This window comes from Oncorhynchus mykiss, chromosome 1, assembly GCF_013265735.2.
Source record: "Oncorhynchus mykiss isolate Arlee chromosome 1, USDA_OmykA_1.1, whole genome shotgun sequence".
NCBI lineage: Eukaryota > Metazoa > Chordata > Actinopteri > Salmoniformes > Salmonidae > Oncorhynchus > Oncorhynchus mykiss.
The window spans coordinates 69,752,391-69,772,040 of NC_048565.1; the positions used below are offsets into that span (position 1 = coordinate 69,752,391).

General features: G+C 44.5%; 2 protein-coding genes across 6 annotated transcripts in view; both read left to right on the forward strand.

The window, feature by feature from the left end:
* ttc27 (tetratricopeptide repeat domain 27) overlaps positions 1 to 15,569 on the forward strand; it is a 122,551-nt gene extending 106,982 nt beyond the window's left edge. The window contains exons 16-20 of the mRNA XM_021610238.2: positions 1,373 to 1,538; positions 7,626 to 7,823; positions 8,386 to 8,497; positions 13,735 to 13,835; positions 13,999 to 15,569. Coding sequence (XP_021465913.2) covers positions 1,373 to 1,538; positions 7,626 to 7,823; positions 8,386 to 8,497; positions 13,735 to 13,835; positions 13,999 to 14,124 — 703 coding nt within the window. The 3' untranslated portion in view covers positions 14,125 to 15,569. The remainder of the gene's footprint in view (positions 1 to 1,372; positions 1,539 to 7,625; positions 7,824 to 8,385; positions 8,498 to 13,734; positions 13,836 to 13,998) is intronic.
* Positions 15,570 to 18,610: 3,041 nt separating this feature from the next.
* Positions 18,611 to 19,650, forward strand: part of ltbp1 (latent transforming growth factor beta binding protein 1) — a 132,039-nt gene continuing 130,999 nt past the window's right edge. For 3 of the 5 annotated variants that reach the window (XM_021610250.2, XM_021610266.2, XM_021610258.2), the window contains exon 1: positions 18,611 to 19,392. In XM_021610250.2, coding sequence (XP_021465925.2) covers positions 19,040 to 19,392 — 353 coding nt within the window. In that variant the 5' untranslated portion in view covers positions 18,611 to 19,039. The remainder of the gene's footprint in view (positions 19,393 to 19,650) is intronic. The other 2 variants (XM_021610275.2, XM_021610284.2) reach the window with 1 other exon arrangement.

A 19,650-nucleotide genomic window follows, 5' to 3' on the forward strand; every position in this document is an offset into this window, starting at 1 on the left:
GTTTTGAATTTAGGGTCCCTCAGTCGAGAGCCTTCTATCCACAGCTCACACACAATTGACTGGACTGAGATTAGCTTTAGGGTGAGGCATTATTTTATTGAACCAACTGGTTTTGGAGGCTCAGCGGGGCCTTGAAGACCCGTGTTTCTCACTCACTCACCCGCCCATCCATCCACCCACCACCCTTGTGCCGGCTGACACCACAACAAAGAGAGAGGAATCAGACCTTAATGTTCTCTCTCAGCCCTGATATCCCTGAGGTTCTCCAGCCCTGATATCCCTGAGGTTCTCCAGCCCTGATATCCCTGAGGTTCTCCAGCCACTTCCCCTACCGATCCAGGACCTGTCACTCTCACAGAGAGAGGGACTCGCACTGCCAGCCAGGAGGCATCCATTCAGCCTGACAGTATTGATTTTTGGCTGGAGAGAGGTATCAAAGAGTAGCACTGATTTACACGCCAATGAAACAGATTGATGTTACAATGCTTTTTTTTCACCCCACTCCAACTCCTCTAGTCATTGGTTTGGTCACGTAACGGACCTCGATGCTTTTCAATTACTTTAAAAACTCACTAGGCAGTCGTGATGGGAAAGATAACATCTCAGCACCCTCCTGATTTTACCACAGGACCTAGGTGAACCCCAGCTGACCACAAGGCTGGCATCAGACAGATTTGTTAGGCTCAACTCAATTAGGACATTCCCACCACTGCAAGATGGGCAGGTTCTCTTATTTCCCCTGAAAACCACAATCTCTTCCTGGCAGAACTCTGTCTGGGAACTAGGAAGCTCCACGGTTTCTTTATGGGGAAACCTTCCCCCTCAGCCCCTGATCAAATCAGCCCTGTGCTTTCAGGCCTGAAATTAAAAAGCGGGGAGACTTCTACCTGGTTAGCGCCGCTGCTAAATCAGCTGAAGTGGCTCTGTTAAAGAGCCTGTAGCCTGTGGTGTGTGTGTGTGTGAGAGTGCCGGTGGATCAGAGAGAGAGTATCAGGGCGGTTGTCACGGTGAACTGCTAACTTATGTAGCCTGCGTCTCACTGAGATGTCAGACACAGGGGGCAGGCAGCCATGTCAGTCAGGCTTGGCTATGGTCCACCTCTGGACAGCTGCTGAGTTACAGAGATACAGGCACCTCACCTGAAATAGTGACTCATTACTGAACTGTAGAAATGACTGGTAGGACCAAATCCTGACTTATGTAACTCAAATTTGCACATTGACGGTCATGCATGTCTGTGTGCATCTCAATTTAGTATTCATCCCGTAAGACTTTGTAAGCTGCCCCTGAGGAAATGGTGAGCACCAGCCATGTAAAAGTACTTTCCATGGCACCACTAATTCCAGCGCCTGTCTGTCCCACTGTCTGTCAGGACGAAGGCTTTCCGCACCCTGCAGGAGGCGCTGAAGTGTAACTACGAACACTGGCAGATCTGGGAGAACTTCATTGCCGTTTGCACCGATGTGGGAGAGTTCGCAGAGGCCATCAAGGCCTACCATCGCCTTATGGACCTGAGGGACAAATTCAAGGATGTGCAGGTAAAGATAGTGCCCACAGGCACCGATCTAGGATCAATTTACCATATCCTAAAATCAGAACCGTAGCCATTTAGGGGAAAATGCTAAACTGACCTTAGGTTAGTGTCAATGGGCAACTTCATCCTACTTGGTTTAGAAAAGAACAGCTTTTCCCTTGTTTACAGGATTATTTCTAAAATGGAAACATGCTGTGCTACAGTAACCCAGCTACCTTTCCACCCACACTGGTTCCTGTCACAGATAAGTCCCATGTCATAGCTTGTTCACATCTAGGAGCAGTACGTGTCAAGCACCCAAGGATTTGAATATGCCCGGCTCCATATGCCACCAGGAGCGTGCCTTTAATGGCACCATACGCCTCTCATCTGCTCGTTCCACGGCGCTGCCCCACTAACAACCAGTCGTTAACAGCACCCACGTCTCCCGTAAGGAGAGGAGCCTGGGTAGGCTTTCTCAGCCGTGTGAGATTCAGGCTCCACATGTTCCAGGGCACAGAAGGGTCCACTCCACCCTCGCCCTCTCTTAGCTCCATCACAGAGCCCAGGGCCTTCCAGAGGGTGACCCCCTTGGGAATGAAGAATTATATACAAGAGGTTGCAGTCTGTTTGAGCAGAGCCCTCTGCCACCGCCACCTGCTACCACCTCTTTAATACTGAAACCACTTGGGTCAGAGAGCTTGCCTAAAGGAGACCTGAACATTCTGGACCTCTATGAGAACACACCACCAGTCTATCATTTTGCTGCGGCTCTTATCGCGATTTCTAATGGAATGTCAGGTGTCGATATTGCAGTGGGATCCACAGACCTTTGAGGACCCTACTGACATTCTCTGAAGATGTCCCTGCAATATATCCACGGCAATAGTTATACACTGCCTGCTAGGCTTATCAAGCACTTTCATTTGGTTTCATTAGAAAAAATCGACATGAAAAATCTGTGAATCATCGCTGGCTAATTGGAAACCCACCAACGCTTACTAAATAGAAAATTAACTGTCGACTTTGAATAAACGAGTCCAAACACAGCTACTGAGCAAAACGGCAATATACTGTATAAGTTCTGAGCCCCGGAATACATACTGAGCAATTAACTTTAAAGAAGATGTTCCAGCACGGGTGTAAAAGCTCTATATAACAGAGCTTTAGGTGTCTGGAGGTTGGGTGCTCCTGGGGGTCCGGTCATAATCCCCAGCCCTCGCCTCGTCCCGCGCCACCACTGTGGCGCCACTTAACATGCACAGCCCTGGTTGGATATGTTTCATTGCCTTTTCTAATTAGCTTGGCAAAGTCAGTGGGGGTTTGATCAAAATGTGTTCTCCTTTCCTTCCCTCCCTGTCTTTTTTGCTCTTCTCTCTCTCTCAATGGATTCATTTTTAGCTTGGCAAGATGCTAGCGCCTCGTCAATTAGGATTGGAGATGTAAACGCACAAGTTGAAAAGGTCGCAACCAGCCACCCGCTGCTGTAAAATATATGTCCCCGTAATTGGGATGTGGATTCACATTCTTTAAGTCTGTTCCCCAACAGTCTTCTCTCTTTTTCTCCTTCTGCACTTTACTCTGTGTTGTGTGGGAAGGATTGGTCCGTTCCTCAGGCTCCATCTTATTTGGCTTTTGAGCATCAAATTAAAAGATGTTCCCATCGGGTTTATGAGTCCTTAATGTGGTCGTCTGATATAACAGCCTGTCCCCACTCACACAATGTGCGTAGTTTGGTGGCACTATTTTAGTTGCTGACATTGAAGTCCCCATCCGTTTCTTCTACCTGCCCCCTCCCCATCCCTCCTCCACCAAATGTATCCTTGATGTAGCACTGTTTCACTTAAAAGCGCTTGTATTTGAAGAGAGTATTTGCAATTATTTGGCATGCCTGACTCGCGTCTTTGAATTGTATTTTGAATTGTGTGACAAGTCGACAGTTAACATCATACTTACTTCATCAAATCTATTCCTGTAAGTGCTTGTTTTGTCATCAACTTACCTTCCTTTCCTCTCCCTCTCTTTAATTCCATATTGTTTGTTTTCTGAGACTGTTTTTAGTTTATACAGTACTGCATGGCTGAGGGGGAGAATACTTTACAACTGTACTCCTTATGGGCCAGGATGCATTCCTCTTCTATGGAATGTTGAGAAGCAACTAGAGTAGAATTAGTGACTTATGAGGACCTCTGTCACATGCCCCTCCATATTCTCCGTGTCAAGTGGATCCCGGTGATGAATTGTGGGTTATGATGGACACACACACTCACACATTCCTTTGAGACAGAAAATAATTATTTCCCCCGTAAAAAAAAAAAAAAGAGAAGAAAATGGATCAAATCTCTCGTTACTCGGCTTACATCAAACCTTTACTCCGTTTTCCATCCTGCTCTCTCTCCGTGGGACGATATTACTTTTCCTCTTCCTTTCACACTATAACCGGATACAGCAGGAATCTGGGAGAGTGATCTGTTCAATTTCCCCTTTAACTTGAATCAAAAAGTCCCATTTAGGGATTTAATTTGATACACATTTTCATCGTCGACAGTCCGATCTGATGAATCTTGTCTGAGACCTTCTAGGCTGAAATTACCTTCAGACATTGAGGTGCCCCAGTGGCAGAAGAGAGCTATCAATCAACATTAACACTCATTTACCCAGCACCTCCCCTCCCCTGATTTCCCACAGACTTCCTCCAGCTACTGTACCAGTAGAACAGATAACTGATAGGTCAGACCAACCCCTTCTCAGAGCCAGTAGGCAGAGGGCCTCTGCTATTACCCACACAACCCCCATCTCACATACACACAACCCCCATCTCACATACACACAACCCCCATCTCACATACACACAACCCCCATCTCACATACACACAACCCCCATCTCGCATACACACAACCCCCATCTCGCATAGACAACCCCCATCTCGCATAGACACAACCCCCATCTCACATAGACACAACCCCCATCTCACATAGACACAACCCCCATCTCACATAGACACAACCCCCATCTCGCATACACACAACCCCCATATCGCATACACACAACCCCCATCTCGCATAGACACAACCCCCATCTCGCATAGACACAACCCCCATCTCGCATAGACACAACCCCCATCTTGCATAGACACAACCCCCATCTCGCATACACACAACCCCCATCTCGCATAGACACAACCCCCATCTCGCATAGACACAACCCCCATCTCGCATAGACACAACCCCCATCTCGCATAGACACAACCCCCATCTCGCATAGACACAACCCCCATCTCACATAGACACAACCCCCATCTCACATAGACACAACCCCCATCTCGCATAGACACAACCCCCATCTCGCATAGACACAACCCCCATCTCGCATAGACACAACCCCCATCTCGCATAGACACAACCCCCATCTCGCATAGACACAACCCCCATCTCGCATAGACACAACCCCCATCTCGCATACACACAACCCCCATCTCGCATACACACAACCCCCATCTCGCATAGACACAACCCCCATCTCGCATACACACAACCCCCATCTCGCATACACACAACCCCCATCTCACATACACACAACCCCCATCTCGCATAGACACAGATTATTATTATTATTATTATGAAATGTTTTATCCGGTATGAAGACAGAGTATCTTTCTTTGGACCACACACATACACCGACCGGCATCTTATCTGAGGGTCCGGGGAGGAGTGTGTGTGTAGCAAGATACTTGCTATGGTATGGTATTCAGAAGGACATTTGTTCCAGCACCTGAGAACGTTGAGTGGTACACTTAAACTGTGAAAACCAGGGGCACACTAAAGAGCATCTATAGACAAGTAGTTTGTTACATGCAAATGGTGAGAAGGGAAACTAATTTAAATCAGAACTCCCATGGAACTGTACTTGGGGGACTGTAAAAAAGGGTGAGGAGAAAAAAAAAAGAAAAGGAAAGGAAAGAGCGATATAGTGAAAGAAGGGAGAGACACTCCCGGATTCCCTAGAGACGGCTGTTGTTTTAAGGGCTGAGACGACCGCCAGTTGGGAGGATTCATCCTCGCCTTACCTACTGTCCTACAGTAGACCCCACACATTCTGGAACAGCCCTTATAGAAGTGCTCTCGTTTCAACAGATCTCATTTATGATCTTCTCTTACACAGAGAGTGCTACACAGATAACATTCTTCAAATGAATTATCAAACCATTTTACTGGATTGTACTTTTAATGGCCTTTAGTCATTCAAGAACATTACATGATTGCTAGGAGCTTGGCTATGCCATTATTCAGTTGGAAAGCCATCTGGAAGGTTTAGCCCCAGGTATAGATAGAGAACAGTTGTCTGTGAAGCCTGGTTATAAGGTGTTTGATTGTCTGGTTTGGACCAGATTTATTGTAAAGGGGGCCTTTCCTCTCCCTCATGCCTGTTGAAGTTCACACCACTTACAGCTTTCAGATCTGCTTCCTCACAGATTCTCCTCCTCCTCCTCCACCGGCGGGGCACGCCACAGTCAACTGGAGACTAAACAATAATCTAGTCGAGCAGAGGCAGTGTGCCAGCCCGCCTGCAGCTGAACTTACTAAGAGCTGGGTCATTTGGTAACTCGGTGTCAAGACTCTGGGATGGAGTCTTTAAACAGCCTCTTTAGACATGCAATTTGGAAGTGATTTTCAAACACACAATCATCCTTCAAGAAATGCATGGGTTCTTCTGGTGATTCAGTCACTGTGAATGTGAAATCCCTCCCTGTAAGTGGTTGTATGGATATGTGCAGTAGGCTAGAGGTCTCATTCACCTTTGGCTACATTTTTACTGTGAACAATCAAAAGTGGGATAAAGTAAAAAGCTTGGCTCAGCGAACACCTGGGTTTCAAACTGTTCACTAACAGGCTTTCTGCTAGTGCCACGACTTCAAAGGGAGCTGGCTTAGCTAACTTCTGGGAAACCAGGCCCCCCACCCTGGCACGCGCATGGTAGACATACACACCAACTCAAAGACTAGCATGGGGAGACTCACACTTGCACACAGACGCGTGAGGAGATGCACAGATCTTGCAGTTTACCCCCTCCGACTACCCACACACACACACACCCCTCCAATCGAGACCACACATACCCGCACGCACACACTGCCATGGGGAGATACACTCACACACACTCCCCACAGACTACACAAACCCAGGGGAGACATCTCCAACCCTTAGCTCACACCTTTCACCATTCATCTGTCTCCTTTCCCCTGCCTTTACTCAGCTTGCTCAGTGTTGGTATTCGGAGCGGTGCATGAGGGCTTCACAAATAACATTCCCCTGGACAGACGGGATAAGGCCCGTGAACGCTGCTGCACTTCCTGGCTTTTAGTGGAGCACATGGACATACCTTTTGAGATTTTTCTCATTGATATCATCCTCTGTCTCTCCCGCTTGTTGCTTCTGGAACATGTTAGTATATATAGCTATGACTATGACATGCCCGTGTGTGAGTGAGTGGTGTGTATTGCGTTGTAACTTGATTATTTGTTTTCAGCGTGCTGATGATACCGTTTTATTATTCATATGGGAAAGCATTTAATTAATGTGAACAAAGAGGGTGAGGTCATGTTTTGAAATCCAGCGTTGCTCTGCCCTCTCGGCTATTTATTGAAGCACTTTTAATTGTACTGCGTGATGATCGTGACTGTGCATACATTTCCATTTTTTGTTACAATAGAAAACAAGTCCCATGAATTCTTGGCAGTTTTATTCCACTCTATATTCCACTCTCAATGCCAAGCATATTGAATTTGAGCGGGGGGGGGGGCAAATGCCACACATTCAGTTGGGTGCGAGGTGAAATTGAAACCAAGTGCGAAAAGCGTCGGTGTGAAATAGCCTCCTGCTCAGACGGCAATCACCAAACTAGAAACGGAGGATGACACAACCACGCAACATTGAGGCAACCCAAATGGTTTATGTTGAGAGAGGACATATGTAATTTAAGCCAGTGTGGTCAGGTTCACACACCAAACCACAACCACCCGCTTTAAACAAGCAGTCGCTCCACTCTTTCCGACTCCTCCCACTTCAAACCAGAGGAGCGGTCCGTTCACATTGTCACTCTCCTGTGTTCCAGATTCTAGAGATCCTGGTGCGAGCGGTGGTGGAGGACATGACAGATAACCATGGCGACCAGGCGTCGTCTCTGCGGGCCAAGGTCCAGGAGCTCCTGGGGCGCGTCACGTCCCGCCACAGCACTGACGCTGAGATCTGGCGTCACTACGCCCTGCTCTACGGAGACGGCCACAGCACCAGGCCTGAGGACAACGAGAAAGTAAGGCCCTCTAACATTCCTCTAACGTCCCCGTGACATTTGACTGTGCAGACGCCACACATGACATATACTTTGTGAGCTCGGAGGGGAGGTGAAAAAGTCATCATTGTAATGGACTTGGAGCCTGTTAAAATCTATTTATAGGCTCATTGATAACTCATAGGCGATGGTAACTAATGGTGAGCAAATTGCACGTGGCCACACAGTGATAGATGGCTCTGTGTATTCTTGTCATACGCAGTGGGCTGTTGATAAAACTGTTCCTTAATCATGTCCTAAGCGTGAGGACAGTCCTGTTATGTAATTTGTCTTTCCACTGCCTCTCATAGGCCAGTCACGCCACAGCGATGATTTCTGTTAATTTTCTATTAATTCAATGTGTTTACTTAGTGTGTTCATTACAACTCAAATGGAATGGTGTGGCCAACAGATTGGTAAGGGTTTATGGCTTCATGGGAAGTTAATATTTAATTAAAAATGGTAGCCCACAACATTCTGTGTGTTGGGGGGATAATTGTTTTTCATGGATTTTCTTGTGTGTTTGCGTATTTGTGTGTGTCAGGCTTTGCAGTTCCTGTCCAAGGCCCATCGCTGTGAGGTGCAGGTCAGCGGCTGGGAGAAAGACACTGGGGCCTTCAAGGAGGTGATAAGGAGAGCCATAGATCTTGCCAACGGTGAGTGACGTACTCCCTGCCCCTACACGCAAAGACCTTATCCCACATACTGTGGCAGGTACAGTACCAGTCAAAAGTTTGGACACCCCTACTCATTCAAGGGTTTTTTATTTTTTATTCTTTCTGACATTGTAGAATAATAGTGAAGACATCACAACTATGAAATAACACATATCAAATCATGTAGTTACCAAAACAAATGTTTTAAATAGACTTTAGAGTAAATTCGACCAATGCCTGAGCGCATTGCTTTTAAAAACAAATCTTTCAGCACATTACTCAGTGCTCACAGCCCCCTAGACAGGCAGTGTTGTTGTGCGAGGTGGGATAGCTATGGCATTAGGATTTGCTTGGAGCATTACCAGATATGAAACAAAACGGCAGAAATACTTTGAAAACAGCTACTGCAGCATTTATTTATGCTGTAAAATCACAACTAGCACTCGTGCCAGACTTGACTTGACTGTTTTTAGGAAATGCTCGCACTGTTGAGCCTTGAGTGAACCACCGGCAACGTGGCTGGTGAATTAGACATTCTTAAGCCGACAATACCAAAAATCTAACCACATTTGGCGGGTGTTAATTTTAGGCCCTGTCACACACACACACGTTTCTTCGACACACCCGAGCCACACGTGAGCCGCCACTTATTGGCAGAGACTTTCGAACACTCCATCACGCTTAATGTCACGTCTCCTACAGGCCTTTGCGTCAGGCCGCGTAGGGAGGAGACCTGATGGATTGCAGACAAGAGAAGAGTAAAAAAGACAAACAAGCCGCTTACCCCACTGCCCTCTGCGAGACACAATCCCGATCCAAACAATTGCTTTGCGTGTTAGTGTGGAGGGGGTTGGGGGGTGGAATGGAGATGGAGACAGCAGGCAAAGGAAGGAGAGTGTCCTACAGGAGAACTCCATTAAAGTTGTTAATCTCGAGAATCCCCAGGTTTTTCATTACAGCCGGATGCTGTGTTGAATTAAACATAAGAGGGAGTCAGGATAACACGGTAGGAATAGCAATGTGGAAGGACTCAGCCCAACCTTCCCCAACACATCTCTTGGGTTGATGTTGTCGCTAGGGCTCATCTTCACTCAGGTCACACACCTTTTTTCTTGCACATGCGCACACACACACACCTTACATGCCTTACATACACTTAATTCCTCACACACACAGGCTGTGGTAGGTATCCCAAAACACTCCCACATGCTGCCCCTTTCCTTCAGCCTGTCAGAAAAGACCCAGAGAGCTGTTGATCTTAATCATTTATAAGAGAGACAGGCTTAACTAATGGATTAGAACTAGAGGTCGACCGATTATGATTTTTCAATACTGATACCAATTATTGGATGACCAAAAAAGCAGATACCGATTAATCGGCCGATTTTTTTTTTTTAAATTTGTATTTTTATTTTTTTTATTTGTAATAATGACAATTACAACAATACTGAATGAACACTCATTTTAACTTAATATACATCAATAAAATCAATTTAGCCTCAAATAAATAATGAAACATGTTCAATTTGGTTTAAATAATGCAAAAACAAAGTGTTGGAGAAGAAAGTAATATGTGCCATGTAAGAAAGCTAACGTTTAAGTTCCTTGCTCAGAACATGAGAACATATGAAAGTTGGTGGTTCCTTTTAACATGAGACCTCAATATTCCAAGGTAAGAGGTTTTAGGTTGTAGTTAATATAGTATTTATAGGACTATTTCTCTCTATACCATTTGTATTTCATATACCTTTAACTATTGGATGTTCTTATAGGCACTATAGTATTGCCAGTGTAACAGTATAGCTTCCGTCCCTCTCCTCGCCCCTACCTGGGCTCGAACCAGGAACACATCGACAACAGCCACACTCGAAACATTGTTACCCATCGCTCCACAAAAGCCGCGGCCCTTGCCGCGCAAGGGGAATAACTACTCCAAATCTAAAAGCGAGTGACGTTTGAAACAGTATCAGCGCACACCCAGCTAACTAGCTAGCCATTTCACATTGGTTACACCAGCCATTAGGCTGATAGGCTTGAAGTCATAAACAGCGCTGTGCTTGCAAAGAGCAGCTGGCAAAACGCACAAACGTGCTGTTTGAATGAATGATTACGGGCCTACTGCTGCTCAGTCAGACTGCTCTATCAAATCAGACTTATAACACACAGAAATACGAGCCTTTGGTCTTTAATATGGTAGAATCTGGAAACTATCATTTCGAAAACAAAACGTTTATTTTTTCAGTGAAATACGGAACCGTTCGGTATTTTATCTAACGGGTGGCATCCCTAAGTCTAAATATTCCTGTTACATTGTACAACCTTCAATGTTATGTCATAATTATGTAAAATCCTGGCAAATTAGTTCGCAATGAGCCAGGCAGCCCAAACTGTTGCATATACCCTGACTCTGCGTGCAATGATCACAAGAGAAATGACACAATTTCACCTGGTTAATATTGCCTAAACTGGATTAGTAGTTATAGCTAGTGATTATGATTGATTGTTTTTTTTTATAAGATAAGTTTAATGCTAGCTAGCAATTTACCTTGGCTTCTACTGCATTCGCGTGACAGGCAGGCTCCTCGTGGAGTGCAATGGTTAGCTCAAACCGTGGCGCAGGCAATGCAAAAATATTCTTAGAAATATTTAACCTCCACACATTAACAAGTCCAATACCTCAAATGAAAGATAAACACCTTGTTCATCTACCCAGCATGTCAGATTTTTTTAATGTTTTACGGCGAAAACACACCACATATTTATATTAGACCACCACCGAAACAAAGACAAGAGGCAGCCATTTTGTCCCAGAAAATATAAAATTATAAAAGCAGGATTAAAAAATAAATCATTCACTAACCTTTTGAAAATCTTCATCAGATGACAGTAATAAAACATGTTACACAGTACATTTTTTTTTTTTTTTCAATAATATGCCATTTATATCCATAAATGTCCATTTACATTGAATTCGTGTTCAGAAAATACTGAAAAATGTCAGGAGAAATTATAGATAGCGCCACAAGATAACATAAATAGACATCATAAACTTTGACTAAATATACATGTTCTACATATAGTTAGAAAGATACACTGCTTCTTAATGCAATCGCTTTGTCACATTTATTTTTAACGTTACAGAAATCGCTCACTATTCAATAATCTGAGACGGCGCTCAGACATAAGCAATATTTCTCCGCTATGTTGGAGTCAACAGAAACACAAAATTTCAACATAAATATTCCCTTACCTTTGATGGTCTTCGTTCAGAATGTACTGGAAGGGGTCATACTTAACCAAAACATTGTTTGGTTTCAAGTCTTGTGTCTTTGTATTAGCATCTGCTAGCAGTATCAGCTGAAATGCACCCAAAATTTCCTCTGGTCCCGAAAAGTTGCGCATCAAAACTTCAAAATTACATATTATATGTCGACTAAACGGGTCAAACTAAGTGCGGAATCAAGCTTTAGGATGTTCTAAACGTACAAAACAATTCTCAATTCAACCGGTCATTGTTACTTCTTCCCAGGAGAGCTGGAACAAAGGAATGAATGTGACCAATTCGCGCCCTAACGCACAGGTATTTTCTCGCGACACGCACTCAATTCACTCCCATAGGGTCAAAACTCGCGGGATTTGAACAATTAAACGCTGTACTAAATGAGGACATCTAGTGGAAGACATAGAAAGTGTCCCCAGATCCATAGCTGGTTGGGAAGGGTGGGAGCGATGGCGTCAAAGTTGCCCCAACTTTCATGATCCCAAAACTAGTTTGGGAGATTGCCTGCCCTGTGAGTTCTGCTATACTTAGAGACATAATTCCAACGGTTTTAGAAGCTTTAGAGTGTTTTCTATCCAATAATTAAATAATTATTAAATGCATATATTAGCAATTTTGGACAGATTTTTTTTCAGTTTACTATGGGCACGCAATTCCTCCAAAGGGGGCAGTATTCTGCCTAGGCCTAACAGGTTATTAACTCTCGTTAACTCTACTCTGAGCTGACAAGGTGAAAATCTGTCGTTCTGCTTCTGAACAAGGCAGTTAACCCACCGTTCCTAGGCCGTCATTGCAAATAAGAATGTGTTCTTAACTGAATTAAATCGGAAATGGGCGCCCAAAAATACCGATTTCCAATTGTTATGAAAACTTGAAATCGGCCCTAATTAATCGGCCATTCCGATTAATTGGTCGACCTCTAATCAGAACCCACCAAGCCCTTCTACTACAGCCTCACTCGCTCAACTCAACTTTGTAACCTCTATGATGGGCCTGGACACTGCATCCACAGAGCTCGGAAGAGAGGGATGAGAAAAAGTAGAGTGATGAGAACGGAACGAGGAGGGTAGAGCAGAAGAGGTCTTCATCCATAAATCACGCCGTTTTGACCTTTCGTGCTGTCGCGGCTGAAGGGGACCATACAGGGAAAAGGTGTAGCGCAGATAGAGAGGAGAAGAGACTGCCGCTTGTTTTCCTTTCCTCGTGCGAGAGCGAGATAAAAGGTGTCGTGTAAACACCAAGACAAAAGACTGCGATGCAGGGGAAATGGCCCATCAATATCATCACTGGTCTCAGGAACGTAGCTTTGTTTAGGTATGTTTCTCAAAGCAGCACAGGATGACACCGATTCTTCTGAGCTTTAGTCATCACTTTGTGGGGGTCATGAATGGTGTTTGTGTGTTTCATCCTGTTGAATGCAGATTCACTGTGAAGCGTTCCAGAGGACATTTTGATTATCTTATCTCGGACAGTAATCACAGGAGTGATTAAACAGGCATTGGGGAAAAAGGTCTCGTCTTATTATTAATTTGCGAGCTGCCAGGCCACTCGCGGCGGGTTTGAGCGGGGAAGTGTCTTCAGCATAATGAGATGAGGCCCACTGAAGTGTCACTGACTGCAGAAATCTCCCTGAGGGAGGTGGAGCGCACATTAAACAGTCCCAGGAGAAATGACTCACACACGTGCAGTATAACCCACAGTCATGTGTCTATATGAGACCTGTTAGTCATGCATAGGTCCATGGTGCCACAGTGTCTCACCAGGGCAGGTAGGTCCATGGACGCCGACCCAGAAACCCTTCATCTCTTCTGGGCCAGCCCTTCCATGATGGGTGGTTGTCTCCTTCCAGCAGTCACTCATTTTAATAGACATAAATAAGGGTCTCTGTCTTTTAATCACAAATATTTGTGTTAATAGGTATTTTCTGTCTCTATTTCTCACATTTCTGGGTTCACAGTGACCCTCAACTGTAGTAAAAAGAAGAGTAACCCCCAGGAGGCATTGCCGATGTTGTCCTCCACTCGTCTCAGCCTGAGAAGCCTGGCCACCAAAGCCAAGGTACAGTACACTTGGTCTTGATGCCAGCACCCCACCACATCATACAGATTTATCGGACTGCTCACATCAAGTCAATCCTGAACTACTTCACCAACCTCAGGTTTTTTGCGATAACGTTTAACCAAATGTAGTAGTTTAATTTCTTTACACTGATTTTCCTCAGCAACTGCACACAGATGTTGCTTCTGGGGAGATCCATGGCGACCTGATTGATGAAGTCAAAGAGCTGGAACAGCTTATCACAGAGCTGCAGGACCAGAGTGGCCAGCTGCGCAGCGAATCAGCATGAATGCCTCACTATAGACACACCTCTAAGGACCTCCTACAGTAAACTTATCCCAGAGCAGACATGGCTACTAGGGACACTGTGAGGAGACCAGCACCCCTCACCCTGGTCCTTACCAAGAGTACTTTACATGCTTTTACAGGAAAGAAGAGATGCAACTAACTGTAAAGGACTGTTATACACTCGTATGTACTAAGTGTAATTTTGTATGTCTGCTTGTGGTATAAATCATAGTTAAGGAATGCTAGCTCAACCCCGCAGGTCATCAAAAAGACACCTTCTCTGCTGAACCTATAGAAATCAGGAAGTGTATGCATCCATAAATTGTACAAAGATGAAGCCTTATGATCATAGAACCACGCTTGCCTTGTTAGAATGTATTGGTCATAAACCCCCCCACCCCCTCAAAGCTGGAATCCCGCAAGCGCAGTGAGAGCTCTGCAGATGAGAAATGTACGAATGTGAAGCAGGACAGGAAAGTGTGGACGTTCATCACCAGGGAAGCACTCGGCCATGAAAGTATCGCCTCACTCACACGGGACAGACACCATGGAGGCAGCCCCCGCACAGTACAGCTATCTCATCATCATCATCATGCCTCGGGCCCCGGGGCTACAGACAGATCCTACCATCTTCTCCTCATGGATTTTCTTTCCCAAATAAAAATTACCTTGACATTGCCTTTGTTTTATCATACTTGTTGTTTTATTTCTATCGTAGAAATGTTTTTCTTTGCCTGTGCCTCTTTGTCATGGACTGTGTCTCTGCCTTGCATTGGAGGAAAGGCCTACAGTGTAGGTGACTTAGGGAGAAAATTACTTTTATACGAGTAGATATGGACATGTTATCGACTGAGTACACCAAATATGAAGAACACCTTCCTAATATTGATTTGTACTTCCACCTTTTGCCCTTAGAACAGCCTCAATTCGTCGGGGCATGGACTCTACAAGGTGTTGAAAGCATTCCACATGGATGCTGGCCCATGTTGACTCCAATGCTTCCCACAGATGTCCTTTAGGTGGTGGCCCATTCTTGATACAGACAGGACATTTTTTAACGTGAAAAACCTAGCAGCGTTACAATTCTTGATTACAAACCAGTGCGCCTGGCACCTACTACCATACATCGTTCCAATGCACTTACATGTCTTACCCATTTACCTTCTGAATGGCACAAATACACAATCCATGTCTCAATTGTTTCAAGGCTTAAAATTCATTATTTAACCTGTATCCTCCCCTTCATCTACACTGATTTTGAAATGGATTTATCAAGTGACATCAATAAGGGATCATAGCTTTCGCCTGGTCAGGCTATGTCATGGGAAGAGCAGATGTACTTAATGTTTTGTATACTCTGTGTATGTCATAGCTGTAGTTCTCTTTCATGAAATTTGATTTGATGTTATCGACTCCGTCAAAATAAAGGTCATGTTATAAAAAGGGCACATTTTTTCAATCTGGTGACAATTTATGAATTGGGAAGGAAGTGTCCATCACCCATAAGAATAATGTATCAATACATTCCATATATTCAACAGGTCTTGACTACACAATTTGTTTGCATTCCAAACCACTCGATCATAACCAGTTTTCTCTCCCAAAATGTCAGTCATTTAATACAAATGTGAAATAATGGTCATTACAAGAGTTGTCCTTATTTACTATCATATATCCAGCAGACACAGGGAGAATATAGTTATATCTGCCTGCTAGTTGTAAAATAACTCTTCCAAATTGTCAAACATCACACTGATTTTCTGCCATGACGTCATACATTTGGAGAGGCCTCCCTTTGAAGCAGGGAAACAGGATGCTTGATCAACCTCCTGTTTCTACTCAACATTCCTGGTGTTTCTCAGTGACAACTTGACAACATCCTCATAAAGTACCAACTGCAGCTGAAATACAATGGTAAGGTCATTGCCTATGAGCAACACCAAAATGGCATCACGTTTCATGATATTCATTGTGGTATGAATGAATAAGGAATCAATCATCAGGATGGGTAGTTTTTGGTCAGGACGTCCATGAGCAAGGACTCTATTACAAAATAAGATTCATCAGAACCTTTATCAGAAGAGTAACATTCTGTATAGAAACATTGTGACCTGAAAGCTCACTGACAAAGATTTTACATACAGCTTGTGTATGTCTATGTTGATCCCTTCCCACAGACTTGCTATGACTTAAATGTTTTCCAGAACATCTTGAGACTTCATTTCAGACTCTGGCTGTGTTTGCTGGGCACATGTACAGTTATGGCACATGAGACTTACCCAGATTTAATCAGTGACTGGAGGATTGCGTTTCTGCCCAGCTACACTACACGACCAAAAGTATGTGGACACCTGCTCGTCGAACATCTCATTCCAAAATCATGGGCATTAATATGGAGTTGGTCCTCCTGCTGCTATAACAGCCTCCACTCTTCTGGGTAGGCTTTCCACTATAGGTTGGAACATTGCTGCGGGAGATTGCTTCCGTTCAGCCACGAGAATTAGTGAGGTTGAGCGCTGATTTTGGGCGATTAGACCTGGCTCACAGTTGGCGTTCCAATCATCCTAAAGGTGTTCGATGGGATTGAGGTCAGGGCTCAAGTTCTAAACCGATCTCGACAAACGATTTCTGTTTGGACCTCGCTTTGTGCACGGGGGCATTGTCATACTGAAACAAGAAACGGCCTTCTCCAAACTTTTGCCACAAAGTTGGAAGCACAGAATTGTCTAGAATGTCATTGTTTCATTTCACTGGAGCTAAGGGGCCCGAACCATGAAAAACAGCCCCAGACCATTATTCCTCCTCCTCCACCAAGCATTAAAGTTGTCACTATGCAATTGGGTAGGTAGCGTTCTCGTGGTATTCGCCAAACCCAGATTAGTCCGTCAGACCACCAGATGGTGAAGCGTGATTCAGCACTGCAGAGAACGAGTTTCCACTGCTCAAGAGTCCAATGGTGCCAAGCTTTACACCACTCCAGCCAAAGCTTGGCATTGCACATGGTGATTTTAGGCTTGTGTGCGGCTGCTCGGCCATGGAAAACCAAAACGGAGTTTGTATGGCTGGTTGCTCAATGTTATGCACCTGTCAGCAACGGGTGTGGCTGAAAATAGCCGAATCCACTCATTTGAAAGGGGTGTCAACTTACTGTTGTGTATGTGTAGTGTATTTCATGTTGCATCATTGGTGATGACACGTGCTTCACCCTGTCTTTCTCCACAGATCTGTCCCCTTCTCCGAGGATGCTGCTCCACAGACACTGGGTTCTGGTTACCATTACCTCGTGTGTCACATTCAGAGCAACATTTCCCAAACCCCTCCTTTCCGCTTCCTCATTCTGGAGGGCTTTCTTTTTTTCATCTATGTATGACACCACTGTATCCAGTATCCCCCAGAAGAGGTTGGTAGCACCTTAATTGAGGAGGACAGGCTTGTGGTAATGGCTGGAGCAGAATAAGTTGAATGGCATTTGATGTTTGATGCCATTCCATTTGCTCCATTATGGCCATTATTATGAGCCGTCCTCCCCACAGCAGCCTCCTGTGGTGTCCACCCACTTCAAACCTCAATGGGGGACAGAGGTTTTAAGACAATTAGATATCCCTCACTCAAGAGAACCAACGTCATACGACTTCACAGTACTGTGCATGTTTTCCAAAGCGCACACAATGACTCAATGGGGCTCATTTTCATCTGGGTGTAGGGCCCTTAAAACCACTGTGTCTGCTCCATAGTGCATGTCTTCAATGAATTCACTCCAGTACTGGAATATCCCCTGCAATCCTCAATGAAAGAAATGTTGAAGAATTTACACAGGGTTTGCTGGTAACCCTGCTGTGTAAGAGGACAGCGACTAGGGATAACCATGGGAGAATAGAAGCCACCAGGAATGGCCCCAGCACAACTGTTGACAAGTAAACTGTTGACAAGAGGGTTGTTGGATGAGGTGCACACATGGCTTTATAAATATTTGGTAGTTTATAGTTTATGACGCATGGTAGTTCCTTTATGATTTATGCAGGACTTTATGGGGCAGAAGTACAATAAAATGGAGGACTATAACAGCATATCGCCTACATACATATGTATGTTATTTATAAATGTGAATTATGAACTGTTACATGAAGTAGTTGTACACATTACATTTGGCTTATTGGGTGTTATTTTATAAATGGTCATTATTGTAAGCATGTTGCTATATACTCTTATCACTCATTAACTTGCTGTACAACCTGGGTTATGCCTGCTGTCACTTTGGGGAGCGCGCGCTCTTGCCGACAGCAAGTAGAAAGTACATGCGTCTTGAGGAATGGATTTCCTTTAGATCTTTGGGGACTAGGAATCTTTTACAGTCTATGCTAGGAGCCCTACGCACTCCAAACGTCTTCTTTTTTTTTAGGGTTCAGCCCCACAAGTGTGTTCCAATAAGCGTCCCACTCCTGACGTCATGTCTGCTGGAGATTGGCTGTTCAGTTCTGACACTAACTCCTTTACACAGTGAAACTTTTTAAAGAGTTTTCAATCTCATCTGCAGGGTAAAATATTGCACAGACATAGCCATAGCAGCCGTAACATCTGCTGTCCAGCTCCCCCCTACCCTGAACAGGGATAAAGTAGTGTTATATTCTGTTTTTAGATCCATGATCACGTTTTTACATTTATTATTTACTATTTTATTTTTCACTTTTTAAAGTTTAAAGATAACTAACTACGTTTTTAGTTATCGTTTTTAAATTCGGGCTGCAAGGCGAAGTATAGACGAATATGTTCAGGGATATAGAACTGTTTTACTTGCGTTAAAGTCAGGAGTTTTTATTTTCCAGATTCAGACTGCGCAGAAGAAACATCCGACCATCAAGGAATTTGTGATAAAGTTTTCAGAAAGTCTTCTGTCTTTACGCGTTTACTGACTGGATATGGCTTGGATCAGATGGGACCTCTTGTTTTCTATAGGTTTATTCATGTCCCCAGCATTTGTGTCCACGGATCAGAGTGGCTTTAGGAGATACTACGTGTTGCAGCCAGGTCCGAGCGGGACGGACAGGGTACATGTGAGTTCCATTTCTTCGCGCTCCAGTGCCACAGGACAGCCCCATGCCTACAATGTGGAGCTCACGGCCAGTTACGGTAACCAGGTCCGAACCCGTAGGATGGGCAACCAAGCGAACCCGATCCCGCTTCGCCAGGATACACAGTTTACTCAGCACCAGCAAGTCATTCGGCAGACCAGCCACAACGTTCACCAAAGTCACCAAATGAAAATTTCAGGGTAAGTTAACCAGTGGGTGTCTGAAAATAGTTCCTGTTACAGAAGAGTTCATCTGTCTGTCTATAGGCTACTTATCCTCTTGGATATCAAGGTGGTCTGGTATACAAATGTATTGCCTATGTTGGGTCAACGTACTACTTACTGTACTGTAGTCATGCACCTGGTAAAGGAACTCGCTTTTAGTCTGGCCAAAGTATTCACTATAATAATTAACATGAACATACAGTATGATGGTTGTTAAATAAATAGTCTGCAAGA